The 21,927-nt window shown below is 40.1% G+C and overlaps 1 protein-coding gene across 1 annotated transcript in view; it reads right to left on the bottom strand.

The window, feature by feature from the left end:
* Positions 1–2,871: 2,871 nt before the first annotated feature.
* cntln (centlein, centrosomal protein) overlaps positions 2,872–21,927 on the bottom strand; it is a 33,579-nt gene continuing 14,523 nt past the window's right edge. The window contains exons 6-11 of the mRNA XM_077719144.1: positions 21,352–21,478; positions 20,905–21,042; positions 19,652–19,837; positions 15,282–15,476; positions 13,433–13,507; positions 2,872–4,451 (exon numbers count right to left, since the gene is read on the bottom strand). Coding sequence (XP_077575270.1) covers positions 4,326–4,451; positions 13,433–13,507; positions 15,282–15,476; positions 19,652–19,837; positions 20,905–21,042; positions 21,352–21,478 — 847 coding nt within the window. The 3' untranslated portion in view covers positions 2,872–4,325. The remainder of the gene's footprint in view (positions 4,452–13,432; positions 13,508–15,281; positions 15,477–19,651; positions 19,838–20,904; positions 21,043–21,351; positions 21,479–21,927) is intronic.

Here is a 21,927-nt window from a genome sequence, read left to right as displayed (position 1 = left end):
AATTCTATAAAAAACGTCTTCATAAAAATTATCTTTTTTAATAAAGGAATTATACTCTTTAAGGAAATTGTATATTAACTTAAGAGTGATGACACTATTTTTTTATAACCAGAACCGAGATAATAATTATTGACTTTTTACACGCCCTCTACCGGAGACAAGGAGATACTGCAACTATTTTTTAAAAAACATTCCCCAATTTTCCCATTTAGTAGACCTTCAATCCACCCGAACGTAAACTAAAACCCTTCCCACATCCGAGTAGACGTCTAGGCTAACAAGTTAAATGATCTAGACTCTCAACTCAAAGCAAAAATCTACCTAGCGACAGCTCACAACTCAAATCACAATACTTTTTTTCAAAGCCCCCTATCCTCTCTACGGCCTTTCGTTCCAACATGCTAATGTACCTGCGCTGGGCTCTAATTGGTCCCAGGGATGCTGGCCCTGCTCCACCTGTGTTCGCCGACCGGGGTGGGGGGTGCCGGAGGGGGGTAGTACCGGGGCGACCATGCGTTCGCATTATGCATACAAACACGTCTTTGTTGTCGACTCTGGGAAAAAAAAAGAAGGTTCAGATTACCTCAGGTGGTCCAATGCACTTTTGTGTGTGGGTGTGTGTGTGGATATGTTTACCAAGCGGCCATCTTGGAAAGTCAGGATAAAAGTCGTCCTCCCAAAAACAACGGGTGTTCCGATTTTGACAATGAAAGCGTCTCTTTGGTGGTGACTTTGTGTCTCTGACATACTTCACGTTGCCAACGTCTCGCTTTGATATTTGCTCGCCGTAGACGTTTGGCAGGCGTTTTGCGGATAACAAGCGAACGCGGGAAAAGCAGCCAAATGCGTTTTTGACGCATATATAATGCAGTGTTTACTTCGCTAGTATGGTGCTTGTAACCTCCATGTTTGAGTCACCGGGGAAGGATGGGTCCTTATCAAAAGATGAGTCTAATTAGAAGGGGTTCAGATTTTTTGGGGGACTTTAGAAGGAATAATCAGGTATAAATACCGCAGTTTCTTCTTATCGTCGATTTGACGTTTTGAGACTTTTGTGGAATTGTCCAAATCCTTATTTTGAGGCTCCTAAAGGGAAATGTCCGGGTATAACATTTGTCAGATGTTATTTTTTGTTGTTGTTGACAAAAAGTAGGCAGAGGACACCCTGAATGGGTGACCAGCCAATCACAGAACACAGGGAGACAAACTCTAACACATAAGGGCCTACCTCCATACATGTACCCAAGGTACCCAGGGTTGACCTTTGACCTTAGAACTGTGAGGCAAACGTACTAGCCACTTGCACACGATGCTACATTATATAAATATATACATACAAAAATAGTATTTGAAAATCTCATCACTATTAAGATAAAATTTGCTTAAAAAAATTGATTCATTTTTAAAAAAAGACCATTTGTAGTTTTTTTCCAGATTATATATACATATATGTATGTATATGTGTAGATATGTATGTGGATATGTTTATATGTATGCATATATGTGTACATATATGTGTTTTTTTTTGTATATAAAAGTGTATACATGTGTATATATGTATGTGTATATATGCATTTGTATATATGCATTTGTATATATATGTATTTATTTGTATATATGTGTATACATGTGTGTATATATATGTATTTATTTGTATATTTGTGTATATATGTGTATAAATGTGTATATGTGTTTGTATGTATTTATTTGTATATGTGTATACATGTGTATATGTGTATATATATGTACATATGTATGTGTGTTTGTATGTATTTATTTGTATATATGTGTTTATAAGTATATGTGTATATATATATGTATATTTTGGTATATATACGTGTATGCATGTGTATATATGTATATGTGTATATACACAGTCTGGCATTCAACTCACAATGTCCCCAACCAAGTACCCAAAGTTGGCTGGCATAGGCTCCAGCACCCCCGCCACCCTGGTGAGGATAAGCGTAAGTAAAAATGCAGAAATATACTTACAATATATTATTCAATACACTGTTAACAAAACCTCCAAAAGAGAGAAAGAGACTTAAGTAGAGTCAAAGGCAAAAGTCTTGACCTTGATGGGCTCTTTCACAAAGTTGAGAAAGTAAAAAAAAAATGGAGACAAGGGGATAAGAGGAGGGGAAATGACACCGACTTGACTGCGGCGGAATGAATAAAGAGGGCGAGAGAAAGTCTGAATTTGGAAGAAGCGATCAAAGTCGCTCCCGGCGGACGCCTCCTTCTTAATGAGAGCAGAACAAGGACAGACAAGTAGAAGAAGAAGACACAAACGTGGGGGGAACAAAAAAAAACAGAAAAATCCGCTCCATTACGACGCTCAGGGAAAAAAAACGGGACACGTTTTAACATCGGGGGGTGTCGGAGGCAAGGCCAGGTTAATTAAACCCTCGGCGCCCGGGAAAATGTCGCCGGAACGTGTTGAGCACGCAAAAAAATGGCCGCTAGTTATTAATGTTTGTTATTAGCGACAGCGACAAAAGGGGGGCGTCAAATTTATACGGGACAAATATTGACAATGGCCGGCTCGTGGGTATTGGGGCGCAGGAGATGCAAACTATGTTAATGAATGGTAATTAACCACTAGGGTTCGTCTCTCCTGGATCTGGGCTAAATTGGTCCCCGAGATGCAGGAGGAGACGGTCCCGGTTTAATCCTTTATTATAAAAAGATAAAGGAAAAACCATGTCATTAGCATATGCTGAAGCTGGCGGCATGGAAGGGGAGGGGAGGGGATTCCTAAGTGGGTTTTTTTGGGGGGTAATTCCGTAACGGGATGGGGAGGGAGGGGGGAGGGAGGATTCTTAATGATGTGTAATGTGGAAGATGGAAGATGCAAACACAAAAAGATGAGGTTGTTTCGGAGAGGATGGGGAAGGTGTGTTGAGGATTGGGTGGTCACCCGCGTTTTAGCCGTGGAGAGTGGTAGTGGGAGAAAATGGCGGCTGGGTTGTAGTTTTAATTGAGAGATTCAATAAGTTAATAAGAGAGAGTATTTACAGGTTGGGTTAAAAAGTACATTGAGAAATGGATAGGGAAATGTGTCTATAGTAGGTTGTTTGTTGATAAATAATTGGTAAGGGGGTGCTGGAGCGTATTTTAGTGAGCTATGGGGACTAGGGTGGGGTGGTGGGGGGTTTGATTTGGGTTGGTTAGCCAATTGTAGGGTGCAGGGAGAGGAAGAAACAATTTAGGTAGGGAGTATTTGGGGTGTTTGATAAGGTAGAGTAGTGTGGTTGTTTTTGAGGTGTGGGGAGATAGTGGAGTACCCGGATAAAAGCCATGGAGGAGTTCATGTAAAGTATGCATAAGATGGTTGGGGAGAAAGTGGAGTACGCGGATAAAAGTCATGGAGGGGTGCATGCAAAGTCTGTAGAAGATGGTTGGGGAGAAGGTGGAGTACCCGGATAAAAGGCATGGAAACTTTGTATAAGATGGTTAGGGAGAAAGTGGAGTACCTGGACAAAAGCCATGTAGGAGTGCATGCAAACTCATAAGATGTTAAAAAAAGTGGAGTACCCGGACAAAAGCCATACAAACTCCACATAAGATGGTCAGGATGAAAGTGGAGTACCCTGGACAAAAGCCATGCAAACTCTGCAAAGATGGTCAGGAAAAAAATGGACCACCCGAAAAAAACCCGTAGGAGTCCATGCAAAACTGCATGAGATGGTCAGGGAAAAGGCAGAGTACCCGGACAAAACCCACGCAAACTTTGCACAAGATGGTTAGAGAGAAAGTGGAGCACCCAGAGAAAACCCACATATGAGTCCATGCAAACTCTGCATAAGATAATCAGGAAAAAAAGTGTAGTACACAAAGAAAACCCATGCTGGAGTCCCATCAAATTCTACATGGTCAGATCCTGCAGTGGGGTTTGAACCCTCGATCTCAGAACCATGAAGCGGACATGCTACCCACTCCACCACCGCGCCACTTCAAATTACCCATTATAGATGTATATACGTCTATATTTTTCCCTACTAATCCTACTCAAAGTGCCAAGCAGGCATTAACAACACCCCCCCACCCCATCAAGGTCCTGTCCTTGAAAAGTTCTCCAGGTGGCGCTCAAGCCCAAAACGGAACAATTAGCCAAAGCCTGGGCGTATTGACCACTTTGGCGCTTCCCTAACGCAGATGTTGAGGGGCTCATTACAAAAGCTCGGCCCGCAGCGGGTCCGACGTTTCGGCTCACTCCGACTTCCCGACGAGGGGCGGAGCCCCGGGACGGACGGGTGGGGTGGGGGCTTATTTTTCGGGTAGAGGATGACAGTTTTCCCAGCCTGGGTCGGGCCGGGGAGTCAAGCTTTTTCGCTGACGGCGTCTTCCGCCGCCGCCGCCGCCAGCGTGGCCAGTTCTTCCGTCAGCACTTTCCTCTCCTTCAACTTCGCACGCAAAGCCTCCATTAGCTGGCCGGCTGAAGGGATCTGCCAAAACAAGAACAAAAAAAATAAATAAATACATAAAAAAAGTGGGGTTGGGGTTAGGGCAAACATACGGCCCGCGGGCTAAATACGGCCCCGTTAGGCATTTTAATCCGGTCCGCCAACTTTGTCCAATTTTTGTTATTTTTTTTATTACCCCAAGATGGCACTGTCACACGGAATTCAGTAGCTGTGTGCACATGTTTTTTTGGTGTTTTACTGACCCTCTATCTTTTTTTAAAGGATATTTTAATATTTTTTAATACATTCCTTTTTACTTTACTTTGTACTTTATACTTTTTACTTTAATGATGTGTGATGAGTATGTTAATACTTTAGTCCTTTTTTATGTTTCATATGTACTGTTAACGGATGCACTTTTTTATATATATATATTATATATATGTTTTTTTTTTTTTTTTTACCAGAAATTTGATTTTTTTTAACCAAACAATACATAATAGCAAAGCAACTAAATTTAGGGGCATCTACCTTGCAGTCAAAACAAACTGCCCCAAAAATATTCAATTTTCACTCAAAATTTTTCGTCATAATTTGTGTTTTCAGCACTTAATAAAACTCCTACAAATCCCTAATTTCATAACAACACAATCATTAGAAAAAACTGACTATACGCCCACCCCATTCTTTTAAAAATCTGCTTCTATAAGTACACAACACTTAAAAACAACAACACAAAAATTCTCACAAAAAACCCTCAAAAAATCCCATCCAGTTACATCACCCCCTCATTTCCTAACAATCTAATATTCCCCAATATTTACAAAACGATTAAATTCAGGGGGGCCTCTGCCCCTCAATCCCACCCATTGAACAGCCCCTTAAACAAGCAACCTATAAATCCTCATAAAAAAAACCCAAAAATATGACAAAACCTACCTATTTGAATGCAAAAATGGCATTGAGCCCGATCCCCCCAGCCGCCCGTCCACCCGCCATATAGCCCGCAGTGTATTTTTTTTCCAAGCGCACAGCTGCTCAACCTCATCCCCCGGGCCGCTTAAGGCAAAGGTGTCAGCGGCCGCCCGTTAATGTTATGCTACATTTGATTTAGCCGGGCCTCACCGTCCCCTTCGGCGGCGGCGAGCGGCGTCCGACTCCTCTCTCGCGAAAAGGTCCCGTCCCCCTCGGCGACGGGCAAATTGTTACGGCGGCGTTAACCCGCGGTAACTCACGTCCATTACTATTCAACAGGCCCCGCGGAGTCGACCTTTTGGGCGTCTACGATTCGTTGAAGATGTTTTCCCGGCGAACTGACACGCAAAGCCACTGACACTGACGCCGGCGAGCGTGTGCGAGGACAAGGACGCCGGGCGCTCGGCCAATTAAAGAACGCGGCTATTCCGTAGCCCGCGGCGCGCCTCGGGGCGACGGACTTTGCGGCGCTCCGGTGGCTATTGTCTGCTGTTAGGTGTTTTCGCAGCAACTTTTTCTGTGAACATGGGAAAACAGCAGCATCGTTTTGGTTCTTGCGTCTTGTCCCTCGGAACGAGTTAGCGCAATTATTTTCAAGGGCTCAATTTGGGAGACAGCGGTTGCCGGGTAGCTAAAACGGGCTAAGTTAAAAACAGGCTATTTGTCATGGAGATGAAAATTGAAAATCTATAACTATGACTCATTTGGAAGTTGAAACGGCGAACAATTTTTGGTGATAAAAAAAGAAAAAAGTTATGTTAGGTACACTCAGAACAATGTTATGTTAGGCACACTCAGAACAGTTATGTTAGGCACACTCAGATCAATGTTATGTTAGGCACACTCAGAACAAAGTTATGTTAAGAACACTCAAAACAAAGTTATGTTAAGCACACTCGGAACAAAGTTATGTTAAGCACACTCGGAAAAAAGTTATGTTAAGCACACTCGGAAAAAAGTTATGTTAAGCACACTCAGAACAACGTAATGTTAAGCACACTCGGAAAATATGTTAAGCACACTCGGGGAAAAAATATGTTAAGCACACTCAGAACAAAGTTATGTTAAGCACACTCAGAACAGAGTTATGTTAAGCACACTCACAACAAAGTTATGTTAAGCACACCCACAACAAAGTTATGTTAAGCACACTCACAACAAAGTTATGTTAAGCACACTCAGAAAAATTAAAAAAACTGGTTTAAAACTACGTGACGAATGACGGTCTACAGACATTTTCGACCCAGAATGGCGACACGGTGGCTCCTTGCCCAAATTTCCACCTGAAACTAAAGCCCAGGACTCAAACACGGAACCCCCCCCCCCCCATCAAGTCAACTAACATGTTCCGATGTAGGCCACCATTCAAGGTGAGGCGAAGAAAAACAAACCTACCTCTGATCTTTGATCTTCTCACTTTTGTTTGAAAATCAAATGTCTCAAACAGGGGAATAACAACCGCAACAAAAACAACAACAACAAAAACAACAAGATAAATGAAGAAAGTCCAAGCACAAAGGCATCTAAAAAAGCCTGCATTTGATTATCCCCGATAATGAATATGTCACATTTGCAAAGCAGGGGGGGCTCAGGTAAGAGAAACACTAAGGCGCCTAGCAGCCTATTCTCCATCCCATAATTACCTTCTCCCCGCAGCAGCACCGATCCCTCCTTTCTCCCCCTGCCAGTCCTCTGGAGACGGATATGAAAGGGAATTGGACACTTGGGGCCACACGTAGTGTAATTAAAAAGCTCTCCTGTGCTTGATACGTTGTTTGGAAACATGGTTTTTTTGGTGCACGCCGCGCATTTGTTAGGGATCTGACCTAAATACGCCCTAGATTAAACACGGGGAAGTACCGGTGCTTTGTTTCAGGTTGCCGAACTCATTAGGTGAGAAAGACGAGGTGATTCGGGAGGGACCACTAGGGGTTTCAAAAGATAGAAAGGTGGGTGCTCCCTGTAGGAAAGGAGACTCAACCAGGGGTGGGCGGGGTTTAGCAACAAGGGAAGGCGGGGTCACAGAGGGGATTGATGGGTTGAAAAGTTGGGGAAGTTTAGCAAAGGTTGGAATTGGATAGGATGGTGAGAAATGTTAATGGTAGTGTTATATGTTTTTATAAAGGTCGTGGGGGTGCTGGAGCATGTCCCAGTGAACTACAGGGAGACAGTGAATTGGTGGTAAGCCAATGGCGGGGGGACAATGAGAGTTATAAACCAATTATAGCTACTAGGGGGAATTTGGAGGGTTGAATATGTTAGCTTAGCTTAGCATGAATGTTTTGGGGATTTTTGGGAGGAAATTTGGAGTACCCGGAGAAAACCCACACATGGAAATTACCTGGGATCGAACGCATGAACATAGAACTGTGAGGCTGAAGCGCTAACTGCTTGGCTAGCATGCTAATTGCTTAGCGAGCGTGCTAACTGCTGTTGTTTAATTTATTTTTTTTAGATGATTTTTTTTACTAAATATGTCGTATGTAGATATAATTTAAAAAATAATGTTTTTATTCATTCAAATGCAAATATTCTCTTATTTAGATTTTATTATATATTTTTCTATTTATTTGATTATGATATGATTTAAAATCATATAAAACAAAAAGGGATGGAAATACAGCTAAAAATATCCAATAAAAATCATTTTTACTCAATTTTTGTCGTCTTTTTTTAGTTTTCAAGCCATTTACCAATTATATTATTTTCTACTCCTTATTTTTTAATGTTTAAATTAAGAAATCCATGTAATATATGTAATAATAAATAAGAGCCCTCTAATTGGTTAAAAATATTCCATATTAAGACATTAAACAGCACATAAACACACAAAAAACTCCTATGTTGATTCAACTCCTATTGAGAGTCACTTTAACGAGCCAAACAAAAACAAACAACAACAACAACGAAAACCCTCAAGCCACCGCGTTGCGACACATTTCCCTTAAAAAAAACAAAGCCACGTGTCTCCAGTTCCCTCCACACTTCTACAAACACACTTAGAGGAACCCAAAAAGATTTAATTAGCGGAATAATTAAACGAATCTTAATTAGAGTCCCTTCCCTTTGTGGAGAAGAGCCGTTCGTTGTCATTACCGAGCCGTAATGAGCCACAGAACGTGACGCGCCGCCTCGCAACAATAAAACTTTTTCTTCCCGGGCGCCGCGGCGGTGTCTTTGATGTACAATGACACAAATTAAGCGTATTACTTAGCGGCGGTGAACTACGGCACCCCCCGTTTTTTTCCTCCCACTCCCAAAGTTACGGAGTCAATTCGTAAAGAGCCAATCCGCAAAGAGCCGAATCGTTTTATGGCTTTGCCCCCTTCCAGATTGGTTCGGCTTGTCTCCACGCCGGCCCGTTGTTCAACCCGCTCGCCGCTGTCTCCCGGGGGTGCCGTAGCTGAGTAAATATTAGCGGGCCCCGGGCAGGTGAAGCCGCTGTCCTGTCGTAAAGAAATCAACATAGCGGATGACTTTTTAAATGTTAATGTACTGTCATGAGGCGGCGTTGGAAATGAGTCTGAAAATGATCTGCGGGGAACGCGCTTCTCTCCGTTTCATTATTGGCCGAGCGGTGGAAAGGCGGTGGCTCATTTCCCCGTCTTCATAAAGACTCGGCCCATTAAAATCTACCTCTATTCGATAATTAGGAGTCCGCAAATAAACCAAAGGCAATTAAATCAATGCTTCCCCGGGTCGGTGCCGGCACCCCCGTGGCCAACACGAGCGGACGCTTCATCTTCGGTGTTATTCGCCATGGGCTGCAATGACGGAGTTGGTCCTACTTTTAAAGGGAATGGATGGTGGATATGTTTGGGTGGAGCGTTTGGGGGTTCTGGGTTTGATTCCCCGACTGGGTCTGCTCGGGCTAGGATTTGGACACCCCTTAAAACACCCCAATTCAAACAAAATAATCTCCAAAACAATAAAAAAAATCAACAAAGACATGTAATTTCCCTGAAAAAAACAACCAAAATCAATCTAAAAACCAAATTCACCCATTCACTCTAACTTAAAAACATCTATCCTTTAAAAAACAACAACCAAAAACTGCCTCACTGAACAACCAACATTTTGACATGCTCCGCCCACCCAACACCCGCAATTCAGACACAAACATTTCCAAAAACAATAACAAAAAAACAACAAAAACAGCTTATTTCCCTTAAAAAACAACCAAAATCAATCTAACAACCAAACTCACCCATTCACTCTAACTAACTTAAAAACATCAATCCATCTTTTAAAAAACAACAAAAACTGCTTCACCAAACAACCAAAATTTTGACATGCCCCGCCCACCTGACACCCCCAATTCAGACACAAACATTTCCAAAAACAATAACAAAATCAACAGACATCTAATTTCCCTTAAAAAAACAACCATAATCAATCTAAAAACCGAATCAAAACCCATTCACTCTAACTAACTTAAAAACATCAATCATATTTTTTTTAAAACAACAAAAAACAACCCAAATTAGACACAAACATCTCCAAAACAATGACAACAAAACAACAAAACATGTCATTTCCCTTAAAAAAAACAACCAAAATCATTCTAACAACCAAACTCCCCCATCCACTCTAACTTAAAAACAACAATCATATTTTTCAAAAAACAACAAAAACTTCACCAAACAAGCCAAATCTAACCTGCCCCGCCCACTCTTCCACCCATCTATGCTGCTACCACTGACCATTTGCTTCTCTTGTTAAGTTGACATGTGGCTGAACATGACAGCCACAGAGAACAATGGCCCTGACTGTTACTAACATACCCGCACACCCATCCACACACGCACACCCATCCACACATACACATACACTGTGACCAAGTGAGTGATGCTCGGACTATCGACAGGGCCACAGAGATAATAAAGCAACGTCCCAGCGGCAGCTCTATTAGACTGTACCCGTGACAAGCGGAAGACGCCTGTGTCCTCGTCTCGCTCGGGTGACAGCCCAGCCAGTTAAAAGGACAGCGTCCGTCTCTGGTACTCTTCCTGGCTGTCTTCTTATTTGGGGAAGCGTGGCGTAGAAAGGAATGATATCACCATTAGGCCAAGAGTGCTATTAGTGTCACGGTGACGGTGACAGGCGGCGGCGGTGGGAGAGTTGACTTCAACCATGTTCTGCTCGCTGAGCTTTTCATAAGCAATGACGGGGAAGGAGGAGAAGAAGAAGACGCAGATGGGAGATGACTGCCTGACTATATATATATTTTTTTGGGAACTGTGTTTTACAAGAGGTCTTTACTGCCCTTTTATTGGGGGATATGAAGTATTAAAACGAGAAAAAATGACCTGAAATGATAGAGATTAAATAATTGGTGGTTATGTAGGTAGTAGGTACTTGAGGAGCTTGTTTTTTGTGAATTAAATAACATGAAATGAAGTTTTTTTTTGGAAATTTATGATAAAGACATGCAATAATTTAAAATTATTAATTAACAAATAATTAGGAAAAGTAGGGTTGGAAAGGAATTGTCACAGATGTTTAAAATGAAGGATAAAATATAACTGAGTAATTTTTTTTTTACTGGATTTGATATTTTTAGGCCAGTAAAAATAATAATATAACCATTAAATGACTAATGATACTTCTATTAAAGTTAGACCTGATTTGATTTTTCTTTTTTACTAGATTTGATACTTTCAGTCCAGTTAAAATAACCAAACCATTAAATAAATAAACATATTTCTATTTAAGTGAGTTCTGCTAGTACCACCTCCTAAAAAAAACTTCTGTATTTGAATTGAATGCTCTTATTGTTATGATACAGTCAACAGTTTTTTTTGGAGGCAGTACCAGCAGAACTCACTTTATTAGAAATATGATTTGTCATTTAATGGTTACATTATGATTTTTACTGGACTGAAAGTATCAAATTCAGTAAAAAAAAAATCAAATCAGAGATAAAATTAAAAAAAAAATATTTACTACACATGTTACTATCATTAGATTCTAAAAAAGAAGAACACGGAAATTACTGTATCGGACGCCAAAAAGTCCAAATCCTACACCGCAAAAAAAAAAGACTACTACAAAAAGTAGTACTACAAAAAATAATGTGCTTAACAAAACAAAACAAAAAAATAAGCTAACCACCACAACATAGCTGCCATTGGACGAAAAACCAAGACAGATAAGCTAACTCTCCAAACAAATCAAGTAAAAAAAACTAAAAATAAATAAAAAACAGAACAAGACGGACTTGAAAGCAGATAGAAAAAGTCCAGGAGGGGGTCGCGGGGTGACGGCACGGGTCCCAGCCATCCCCGTGGGGACCCGGGGGGCAAGTCTCAGACTTGTCATACTCGGCTCTTCTCTTCCTCACAATCCCGCCGCCCTCCCCCCTCGTCTTCCTCTTGGCCACCCCTCCTTTTCACCCCTGTTCTGCCCACGGAAAACGTCGATAGCAGGCTGCCGGTGCCGAGGTCTCTGGTGGACGCTAGCTCATTCTCCCGGCATCGACAGACCCGCCAAATCAATATTTAGTTCCCCACTAACAAGCTGCCTCGGGGTCTGAGCCAAAGACAGAGAGAGAGAGAGAAATGTGGGACAGGGCAGGACGGCAGAGATAGACAGAGAAGAGGGACTGAAAGCTGTCCAGCTAGAAGGGAAAAACATGGATTCAAGTTCATAGTGTGTATGTGCGGATATGTGTGTGTGGGTTTGTGTGGGAGGGGGATGAGAAAGGTGGAAAGGTCAGAAGAAGATCTGGGGAACAAGAGAACTGTGTGTCGTGGTGCGGAGGCGACGCATCAGTGCCCGCGGCGGTGCGCTGACATCAACGCGAGTACGCCACCGCGTGCGTACATCACAGTGAGCAGACGTTGACAGAAAGCACTGGTGGACTAGTGGGATATTGTTTTGTGTTATTTATTTATTTGTAAGGGAAGATATGGTTATGCCTCCAAGGGGAAAATTGGAAAATTATTTGGTGGTGTTTTTACATTTAAATGGGGGGGTGGGGGGGGGGGGGGGTTGAGATGGGGGGTAGTGACTTGATGATGTTGGGTTTGGTGTGGGTTGGAGAGAGGGAGCGTTGGGGGTGAGGGTTGTGATGGGGAGGTTTGGGTGGCGGAGTTTGGAGGTGGGGGTCGGGTGGTGTTTGGTATTTTGCGATGTTTTTTTTTTGACATAAGTGCAGTCATTGGTTGTTATTGAAGAATGAGAGGCGTGGCGAAGGTTTGTTTTTTAGTGAGTCGAGTTAGAGTCATTTTGGGGATTCGCCTGTACCGACTCATTTTGCGGATTCGTTTATAACCACTCATTTTGGGGATTTGCCTATATACCGACTCATTTTGCAGATTCGCCTATACCGACTCATTTTGCGGATTCACTTATACTGAATCATTATGCGGATTTGCCTATACCGACTCATTTTGTGGATTCGCCTAAACCGACTCATTTTGCGGATTAGCGTATACTGACTCATTTTGCGGATTCACCTATACCGACCGAGTCATTTTGTAGGATTACCAGAATAGTTTATTTACATTTAAAAATCCAATCTTTTTGAATGATTTTTTTTTACCCAATTTCTTGAGGACACGCCCCCAATTTTTCTAAATATATTTTGCGGATTTGCCTATACCGACTCATTTTTGTAGGATTCGCCTATACCGACTCATTTTGCGGATACAACTATACCGACTCTTTTTGCGGATTCACTTATACCGACTCATTTTGCAGATTCTGCAATACCGACTCATTTTGCAGACTCGCCTATACTGACTCATTTTGCCTATGATGAGTCACGATAGGAAAACATGATTTAAACAAATGCTTCGATTCTTTGAATTAGACTGCTTAGGCTGAATTCTCCACTCTCCAGTTTACTACAGTACAAAACAATTTGTACATCTAACCCCGCCTACTACACAACCAATAACACAAGTCCAATGAAATCCACTGAAATACACAAACACCCTCTGACAATACTCTGGAAAGTGAACGTAAAAACGACTTCAATTACCATCCCAGATCCCCCGCGGTTAAAATGAGACATCACGGAAATGCGGGTAAACAAAGCTTACCTTCTGCTGTAAGATTTGGTGTAGATAGTCCAACCATTCCTGATCTTGGCGCAAATCTGAAAGAGCCTCTGTCCCCTGTGAAAAAAATAAAATAAATAAACGGACATATGATGCACTATTAGAAAGATAAATAACAGAAAGCTAAAGAAACTGGGCGCTACTATTTATCCAAACGTGGACCTTGAGGGGTTGTCCCCCGAGACTGGACGGACGCCAGTTGATGTTTACCCACGTTTGGAGTAAAACCACCAAGTCAAGAGTCGGGTAGCTAAAATCCAGGTGCTAATGTTCCAAAATGAAGCCACAAGTCTGGCACTGTCATTGGAGAAAGACAGTTTTTGTGTGGGTTTAAGAAAAAAACAACCTTAAAATCAAAAACCGGGTAAGCCTAGAGCCTGTAAGCCTGAGTATTTTAAAGTAAAAAACTACTTTGATTGGGCAGATAGTATCGCTAATTACTTTACGATAATTTATTATATTATAATGTTTCAAATGACGTCATAAAACACGCCAAAAAATGACTTAAAGTTGCTATGAAATAACTTTAAAATGAAAGGAAAGTATACTTTTAGGGAAGGATTCAATATTTAAAATGAGATTTTTAGTATTACTTTTTTTTCTCGGGTTTTTGTTGGCCCCGCCCACCAAAAAAATCTATCATTTTCATAGATGGAATAAGCTGATTTTTAGCTAGCATGCTATCAACTAGTTTTCTCATGTTATTAGTACGTCATTCTGGTAGCTAAGCTAGCATAGCGCTAAAAAGCTAGTAATTAGCATCAATTCTGGTTGTGATGTCACAACCAGAATAGTTTGTTTACATTTAAAAATCTGATTTTTTTAGAATTTTTTTCTCATGATATTAGTATGTCATTCTGATAGCTAAACTAGCATAGCACTAAAAATCTAGAAATTAGCATCAATTCTGGTTGTGATGTCATAACCAGGATAGTTTGTTTTCATTCAAAAATCCGATTTTTTAATTTATTTATTTTTAACCGATTTCTTCTCAAGGACACGCCCCTAATATATGCCCAATGTTCCAAAATCCCACGACACACGAACCCAACCTACCATCAAGTTTAACAATTGCGGTAAATGAAGCGAATATTTATCTTTAATCCCGAAACAACAGGTGCCATTTTTTTTAACGCTAACACCCCAGATCAGGCTAATTTTAGCGCGTGGCTAATTAGTAGCTGTTGCTCATCAGAAGCGAGACAAAAGGGGGGTGGTCTTCAAACACAAATAGTGTCAAGGGTGATCTACATGCAGAACAATGCGTGGCGAGTAAAAAAAAAAAAAAAAAGGCCTGCAGCCGTTCAACCCTGGCCGATCTTTTGCTGCCGTATGCGAAATGGACACAAGCGGCGAGATCCACGAGTGGGAGACGAGGGCACGCGTTTGCTATAGGTGCGCTAGCAGTATTGATCTTTAGCGTTTCCATCTCAACAGCCGGGGCTTTAGATCTTTGATTTTTATTAGCCATGAAGACCAATGAATGTCGTTGAAACTTTTCTGGAGTTTTATTGCGGAAAAACGGCCGCGGGAAGGAATCGATGGGGGTGGGAATAGGGCAGGGTTTGTCAACGGGGTTGCCATTGACGACGAGGGATGTCGGGGGCCATATTGACTTTAAAAATTTGACAGATGGGCGGGGTCAGGACAAGATATGATACGTATAAAAAAGTGCATCCGTTAATAGTACATATGAAACATAAACAGAAAAAAAAGATTAAAGTATTAACATACTCATCACTTATCATTCAAGTAAAAAGTATAAAGTACAAAGTAAATAGAATAAAATCTGACAAATATCAAATTCCAAGCTCCACACAGGTGGCCTCACCTGGTCCGAGTCCATGATGTCAGCCAGATCGTTCTCGGACATGTTGAGGATGGAGGCGGCGACGGATTTGGCTTTGCCGATGGATTTGGCCGAGGGTCCGCCTCTCGCCGCCATAGCACTCCGCCTTAGCCTCCTCTTCTTGGCCAGCTGGCGCTTGACCTCCCGCAAGTCCGTCAGCAACTCGGCAGCCATGGCCTACGCAATAGAAGTACTGTTTAATATCCAAGTACTTTTTTCATATCTAAGTACTGTTTAATATCTAAGTACTTTTTTTCATATCTAAGTACTGTTTAATATCCAAGTACTGTCTAATATCTAAGTACTGTCTAATTTCTAAGTACTGTTTAATATCTAAGTACTGTTTAATATCTAAGTACTGTTTAACATCTAAGTACTGTTTAAAATCTAAGTACTTTTTAATATAAAAAATATAATATAATATAAAAAGTACTAATATCTAAGTACTATCTAAGTACTAATATCTAAGTATTATCTAAGTACTAATACCTAAGTACTGTTTAATATCTAAGTACTAATACATAAGTACTGTTTAATATCTAAGTACTAATATCTAAGTACTAATATCAAAGTACAGTTTAATATCTAAGTACTAATATCTAAGTACTAATATCAAAGTACAGTTTAATATCTAAGTACTAATATCAAAGTACAGTTTAATATCTAAGTACTAATATCAAAGTACAGTTTAATATCTAAGTACTAATATCTAAGTACTAATATCTAAGTACTAATATTTAAGTACTAATATCTAAGTACTAATATCTAAGTACTAATATTTAAGTACTACTATCTAAGTACTAATATGTAAGTACTAATATCTAAGTACTACTGTCTAAGTACTAATATCTAAGTACTAATATCTAAGTACTAATATCTGAGTGCTGTTTAATATCCAAGTACTAATATCTGAGTACTGTTTAATATCTAAGTACTAATATCTAAGTACTAATATCTAAGTACTAATATACAAGTACTGTTAAATATCCAAGTACTGTTAAATATCCAAGTACTGTTAACTATCCAAGTATATTTCGTCCAGTCACGAAAAGAATGAACGCCAGGGACGGCCACGCCTCCTTTGGGCGAAAAAATGAAATTGATCAAGCGTACGCTCGAGTTTAACTCAGGAATATTGAGTTTGACGCACTCTGTTTTTTTTTAGCCGTTCGTGCCCCTCCAGGGCGAGTTGCGCCGTCCATTGAAAAGCCACGGCTTTGATATGGAATGCACCTCCGGTTTTGGCTAAAATCTCCACAGACGGCGAATCATTCATCAGAGGCGGCGTAGGAGGGGGGCGAGGGGGGCGGGGGGAGGCGGGGTTCCGCCAAAGATACGGTCATTCATTTATTTATTTGCTTTCCGAAGGTCTCGCGGCACAACGGGGTAGCATAACACGCTTAATAATTCAACCAGCCAGAGTCTGGCGGAAAATGGCGCCCGGGCGGCCGGCTGAGGCGAGGCGAGTGTCGAACCCCGGGACGGCGCGCAGTGTCGGGGCGCTAAATGGGCGCGCTAAATACAGAGAGACAATTAAACGTTAAAAAACCACCGCCACTGTACGCCAACCGCTCAATAAAGCAAAATCCCTTTTGTTTCATTTTGGTCTTATTGATCGAGGCAATCATCTTCCGGATCGTTCCCCATGCAAGACTGCCGGAGAACTGACCTCGGAATAGACGGGGCGAGGCGAGGCGGGCCGGGGACGGACGGCGTGGGTAAACAAATAAACAAAAACTTGTGGAGGGGTGACGGATGGTGGGGAAGAAAATGGAAGGGTTTTTTTTTTTTAGGTGTGCATTTTTTTAGGTGTTGGATGATAGTGAGGTTTGGAATGGGATATAATGTTTTTTCTCTCGCATATAAGCCGTAGTTGGAACTCAATGAATTAAGGGGTTATATTAGGGGTGTCAGACTAGGGTTAGTTTGTGGGCAGCTTTAAATGTCAACTTGGACTATTTTAGATATAATATTTGGATTTTTTTTTTAATAAATGGATTAAATGAACTGGATTAAAGGCCGGAATATTCAGTTTTTTTGTAGATGTAAAACGATGTTTATTTTAGTTTTTTTTAATATATTTTTGGATTTTACGAAAAGATTTTTGAACTAAAAACACAAAAAATGATTAAAAAAAATACAATTATTCATTAAAAGCCCTGAATATTCAGTTTTTATAGATGTAAAACAATGTTTATTTTAGGTTTTTTTTAATATATTTTTTAGATTTTACGAAAATATTTTTGAACTAAAAACACAGAAAAATTGTTTAAAAAAAATACAATTATTAATTTAAAGAACTGGATTTAAAGCCCTGAATATTCAGTTTTTTACATATGTAAAACAATGTTTATTTTAGGTTTGTTTTAATATATTTTTTAGATTTTACGAAATTATTTTTGAACTAAAAACACAGAAAAATTGTTTAAAAAGATACAATTATTAATTTAAAGAACTGGATTTAAAGCCTTGAATATTAAGTTTTTTATAGATCGAAAACAATGTTTATTTTAGCATTTTTTAAATATATTTTTAGATTTTACAAAATATTTTTTTAACTAAAAACACAGAAAAAAATGATAAAAATCTGCAATTATTGATTTAAAAGGGGCTAAAAATCAGGAAACTTAATATACATCTATACTCTTCATTTAAATTACACCCTAAAACAGAAACTCAGCACTCATAATTTACTTTCCCGGACCACACAAAATGATCCGTCAGCCCCCGCCCCTCACTTTGACACACGTACTTTCACCAGCCAAAATCTTAAACACCCAAATCTTTTTAAACTGCAAAATCCCACCCATTTACAATCCAAAAGACGCCTATCCCCGTCAACAGCATCACACCGGGGGTGATTGATCCCCAACACGACGTCTCCATTTGACACACTTATATCTTTCCCCAACAAAAGAAGCACAATTTAAACTCACGGAAGCTCAAGACGTATCGATATCCGCTCGATGTTGACTTTCCACCTTCCCTCCAATTTCCCATCACCTCGGGCTGGGCGGGGTTAGTTAGGGCGGGGCTTAGCTTTAGTATCGTTGTTGTTGTTGTGTTGAGGATTTCACATGATTGTTTGTCTGCCCCTGGCTCTTGTGATCCCCCCTATAAGAACCACCAGCCCCCTTTGATTGGGTTGCCTTACGTCCGGAGGAGATTTACTCTTGTCGTGTATCGATCACAACTGGAGGGGATTGTGCGAGTGTGTGTGGTTGTGTGTGTATGTTTGTTGTCTGGCTGTCTTTATGAGCCTGTTGTTAACCAATGTGTATGCAGGATTTTTTTTTTTTTTTATGTGTACTATGGGCCAGAAGACCCTTTTGGCCCTTGCACTTGCCTTAGGGTGGTTAAAACTGTTTAAAAAATATATGTAAGTCGCCTGTGTGCAGTAAGTTTTACATTATTGTCCTTTTTATAGAGGCTGTAAGTTTTGCACTGTTGTCCTTGTTATTGATTAAGAGTCGGATTGGGGTTGAAATAGAGTTGGGTTTTTTGTACCTTGTTTTTGGATTTGGGTTCGGGTTTAAGGATTTGGAGGTTGTGATGTTTTGGTGGTTTAATTTAAAACGTAGGTTTTTTTATGGTGTCCCTTATTCTTGTGTTTTATTTCTTAGTAGATTTAAAAAGAACAAAATGGTTCTTTTTTTTTTAAAACTAACGTATTTTCATGACTATAAGGCGCACTTAAAAGTCTTAAATTTTCTCCAAAATAGACAGTGCGCCTTATAATCCAGTGCGCCTTATAATCCAGTGCGCCTTATATATGGAAAAAACAGCCAAAAACCAAAAACTACCACTGTCGGATATTAAAAAAACACAAACGCCTGAACTGAAACAATACTGTTAAATATGCATGTTAGTATACAAAATCTTCCATGATATAGCTCCTCCCCCACTGCAAGATTTTACACAAAAAAATCCAAAACATCAACAATGGCTGGCTCTAGAGGTGACTGTAAAGTAGTGAGTGAGTGCTTCATACCTGGAAGTCAATAGCAATTACCGTATTTTCACTACTATAAGGCGCACTTAAAAGTCTTATATTTTCTCCAAAATTGACAGTGCACCTTATAATACATTGCGCCTTATAATACAGTGCGCCTTATATATGGAAAAAATGTCATTCATTGGGGGTGTGGTTATAAAGCAGTGCGCCTTATAGTCGTGAAAATAAGGTAAATATTATATCTAAAATAGTCCGGCCTACGTGACCTTTATCTCTGTCTAACCATGAAAAACATGCATAATGACACCCATCTTGGAATTTGTTGATTTGGGTTGGCGAAATAGCCGATTGGTCTTCCCTGGTTTTCGATCAAAGGTGACCTATTGGGACCGAGTACCTTGATGAGGGAGTGAAGCTGCTCCAGCTGGGAAGAGGCCTGCCCGAGCCGCCTCTGAAGGCCATCCAACGCTCGGGAGTGCTGTCGGGTCAGCCGCTCCGTTTCCTCGGCGGCGCTCTGCTCCAGAGCGGCCGAAGCGCGCTCGCCGGCTCCCACGCGGGCCTGGAGGGCTTCGATGCGATGCTCCTGTGTACGGGAGAATAGATGGTCAGCCAGGGGAAGAAAAAAAAGGAAGGATTGAAATCGGCCAAACAATACGCATGGTGTTTCGTCGGTGTATGCATATGTGAATGTATGCGTGTGTATGTATATGTGTACGTATATGTGTATGTGTTTGTATGTGTATACATGAGTATACACGTGAATATATGTGCATATATGTGCATATATGTGTATATATGTGTATATATTGTGTATATATTGTGTATATATGTGTATATATGTTTATATATGTTTATATATGTTTATATTTGTGTATATATTGTGTATATTTGTGTAATTTTTTTTATAAATGTGTACATATATGTATATATGTGTATAAATGTGTATGTATCTGTATATATGTGTGTATATGTGTATATATGTGTATATATGTGCATATATGGGTATATATGTGTATATGTGTGTATATGTGTATATATGTGCATATATGTGTATATATATATGCATATATGTATATATATGTGTATACATGTGTATATAAGTGCATATATGTATATATGTTTATATGTGTGTATATATTGTGTATATTTGTGTATATATGTGTATATATGTTTATATTTGTGTATATATTGTGTATATTTGTGTATATATGTGTATATATATGTATATATGTGTATAAATGTGTATGTATCTGTATATGTGTATATGTGTGTATATGTGTATATAAGTGTATATATGTGTAAATATGTGTATGTGTATATATGTGAATATATTGTGTATGTATTGTGTATCCATGTGTATACATGTGTATACATGTGTACAAATGTGTATGTATCTGTATATATGTGTATGTGTGTATATATGTGTATATAAGTGTATATATGTGTAAATATGTGTATGTGTATATATGTGAATATATTGTGTATGTATTGTGTATCCATGTGTATACATGTGTATACATGTGTATATATGTGTATCCATATCCATGTTCATGTACATATACATACACAATTTTAATGTACAAAACAGGCACACAAAAACAACCCCAAAACAAAATCAGGACTTTAAACCAAAATCAAAACATCCCCAACCTTTTTTTCCAGTTCATCCTTGAGTCGAGTACAGGACGCTTCGTGCCGGTTCTTCTCGTCGGTTGCCACGTTCAATCTCCGCTTCAGAGACTCGATGAAGGCCTTTCTATTAGAAGCTTCATCTGATAAACACTTAACCTGGGAGGGCAAAAATGGTGGACGGCGTTCAAACGGCGTTCAAATGACCGATTTGACTGCAAGCCAGACCTTGACAACGGCCATTATGCCAAATATTTAGTCGTGGTTAAAGACCATTTTCAGACTTTTGTGATAATTTGACATTCACTATTAGAAGACATGACCTGACGGTCAATGCTGACCAGAAAACAAATGCGGTTCATCTCAAAGGCAGATTTGATCAAAGGACGGCAAAATCCTTTGATTCCTCTACGTGCCATTTGAGCGTTGGTAAGGTGGGCGTGAAGGCGTACAGGCGGGCGGGTATACCTTCTTTTCCAGATCCTCCAGCTGTCCGCGGTAACTTTTCTCTGACTCCAGTGCCAATTTGAGCCTGGTCTTCATGTCGTCCAGCAGCTGCCGCTTGGCGCTAACGTCCCGCTCGCCTTGGCTCGCTCTGCACAAATGTCACAAAAGGGAAGTTAAACGCACAGAATAAGTAAGAAAAATAAATAGAACAAACTAGTTCTTTTTCAATTTACTACTACTACTACTATTACAACCACAACAACCACTACTACTACAACCACTACTATCACCACTACTACTACAACCACTAGTATCACCACTACTACTACTAGCACTACCACTACTATCACCACTACTACAACTAGCACTACCACTAATATCACTAATACTACTGCTAGCACTACCACTACTATCACTAATACTACTACTACTACTACTACTAGCACTACCACTACTATCACTAATACTACTACTACTACTACTACCATCAATAATACGAGTACCACTGATACTACTACTACCACTACAACTACTACTATTAGCACTACCACGACTACCACTAATACTTCTACTACTACCACTAATACTTCTACTACG

The sequence above is a fragment of the Stigmatopora nigra genome, chromosome 6, assembly GCF_051989575.1.
Source record: "Stigmatopora nigra isolate UIUO_SnigA chromosome 6, RoL_Snig_1.1, whole genome shotgun sequence".
In the NCBI taxonomy this organism is placed as follows: Eukaryota; Metazoa; Chordata; class Actinopteri; order Syngnathiformes; family Syngnathidae; genus Stigmatopora; species Stigmatopora nigra.
This window is presented reverse-complemented; position numbering and strand designations above follow the sequence as displayed.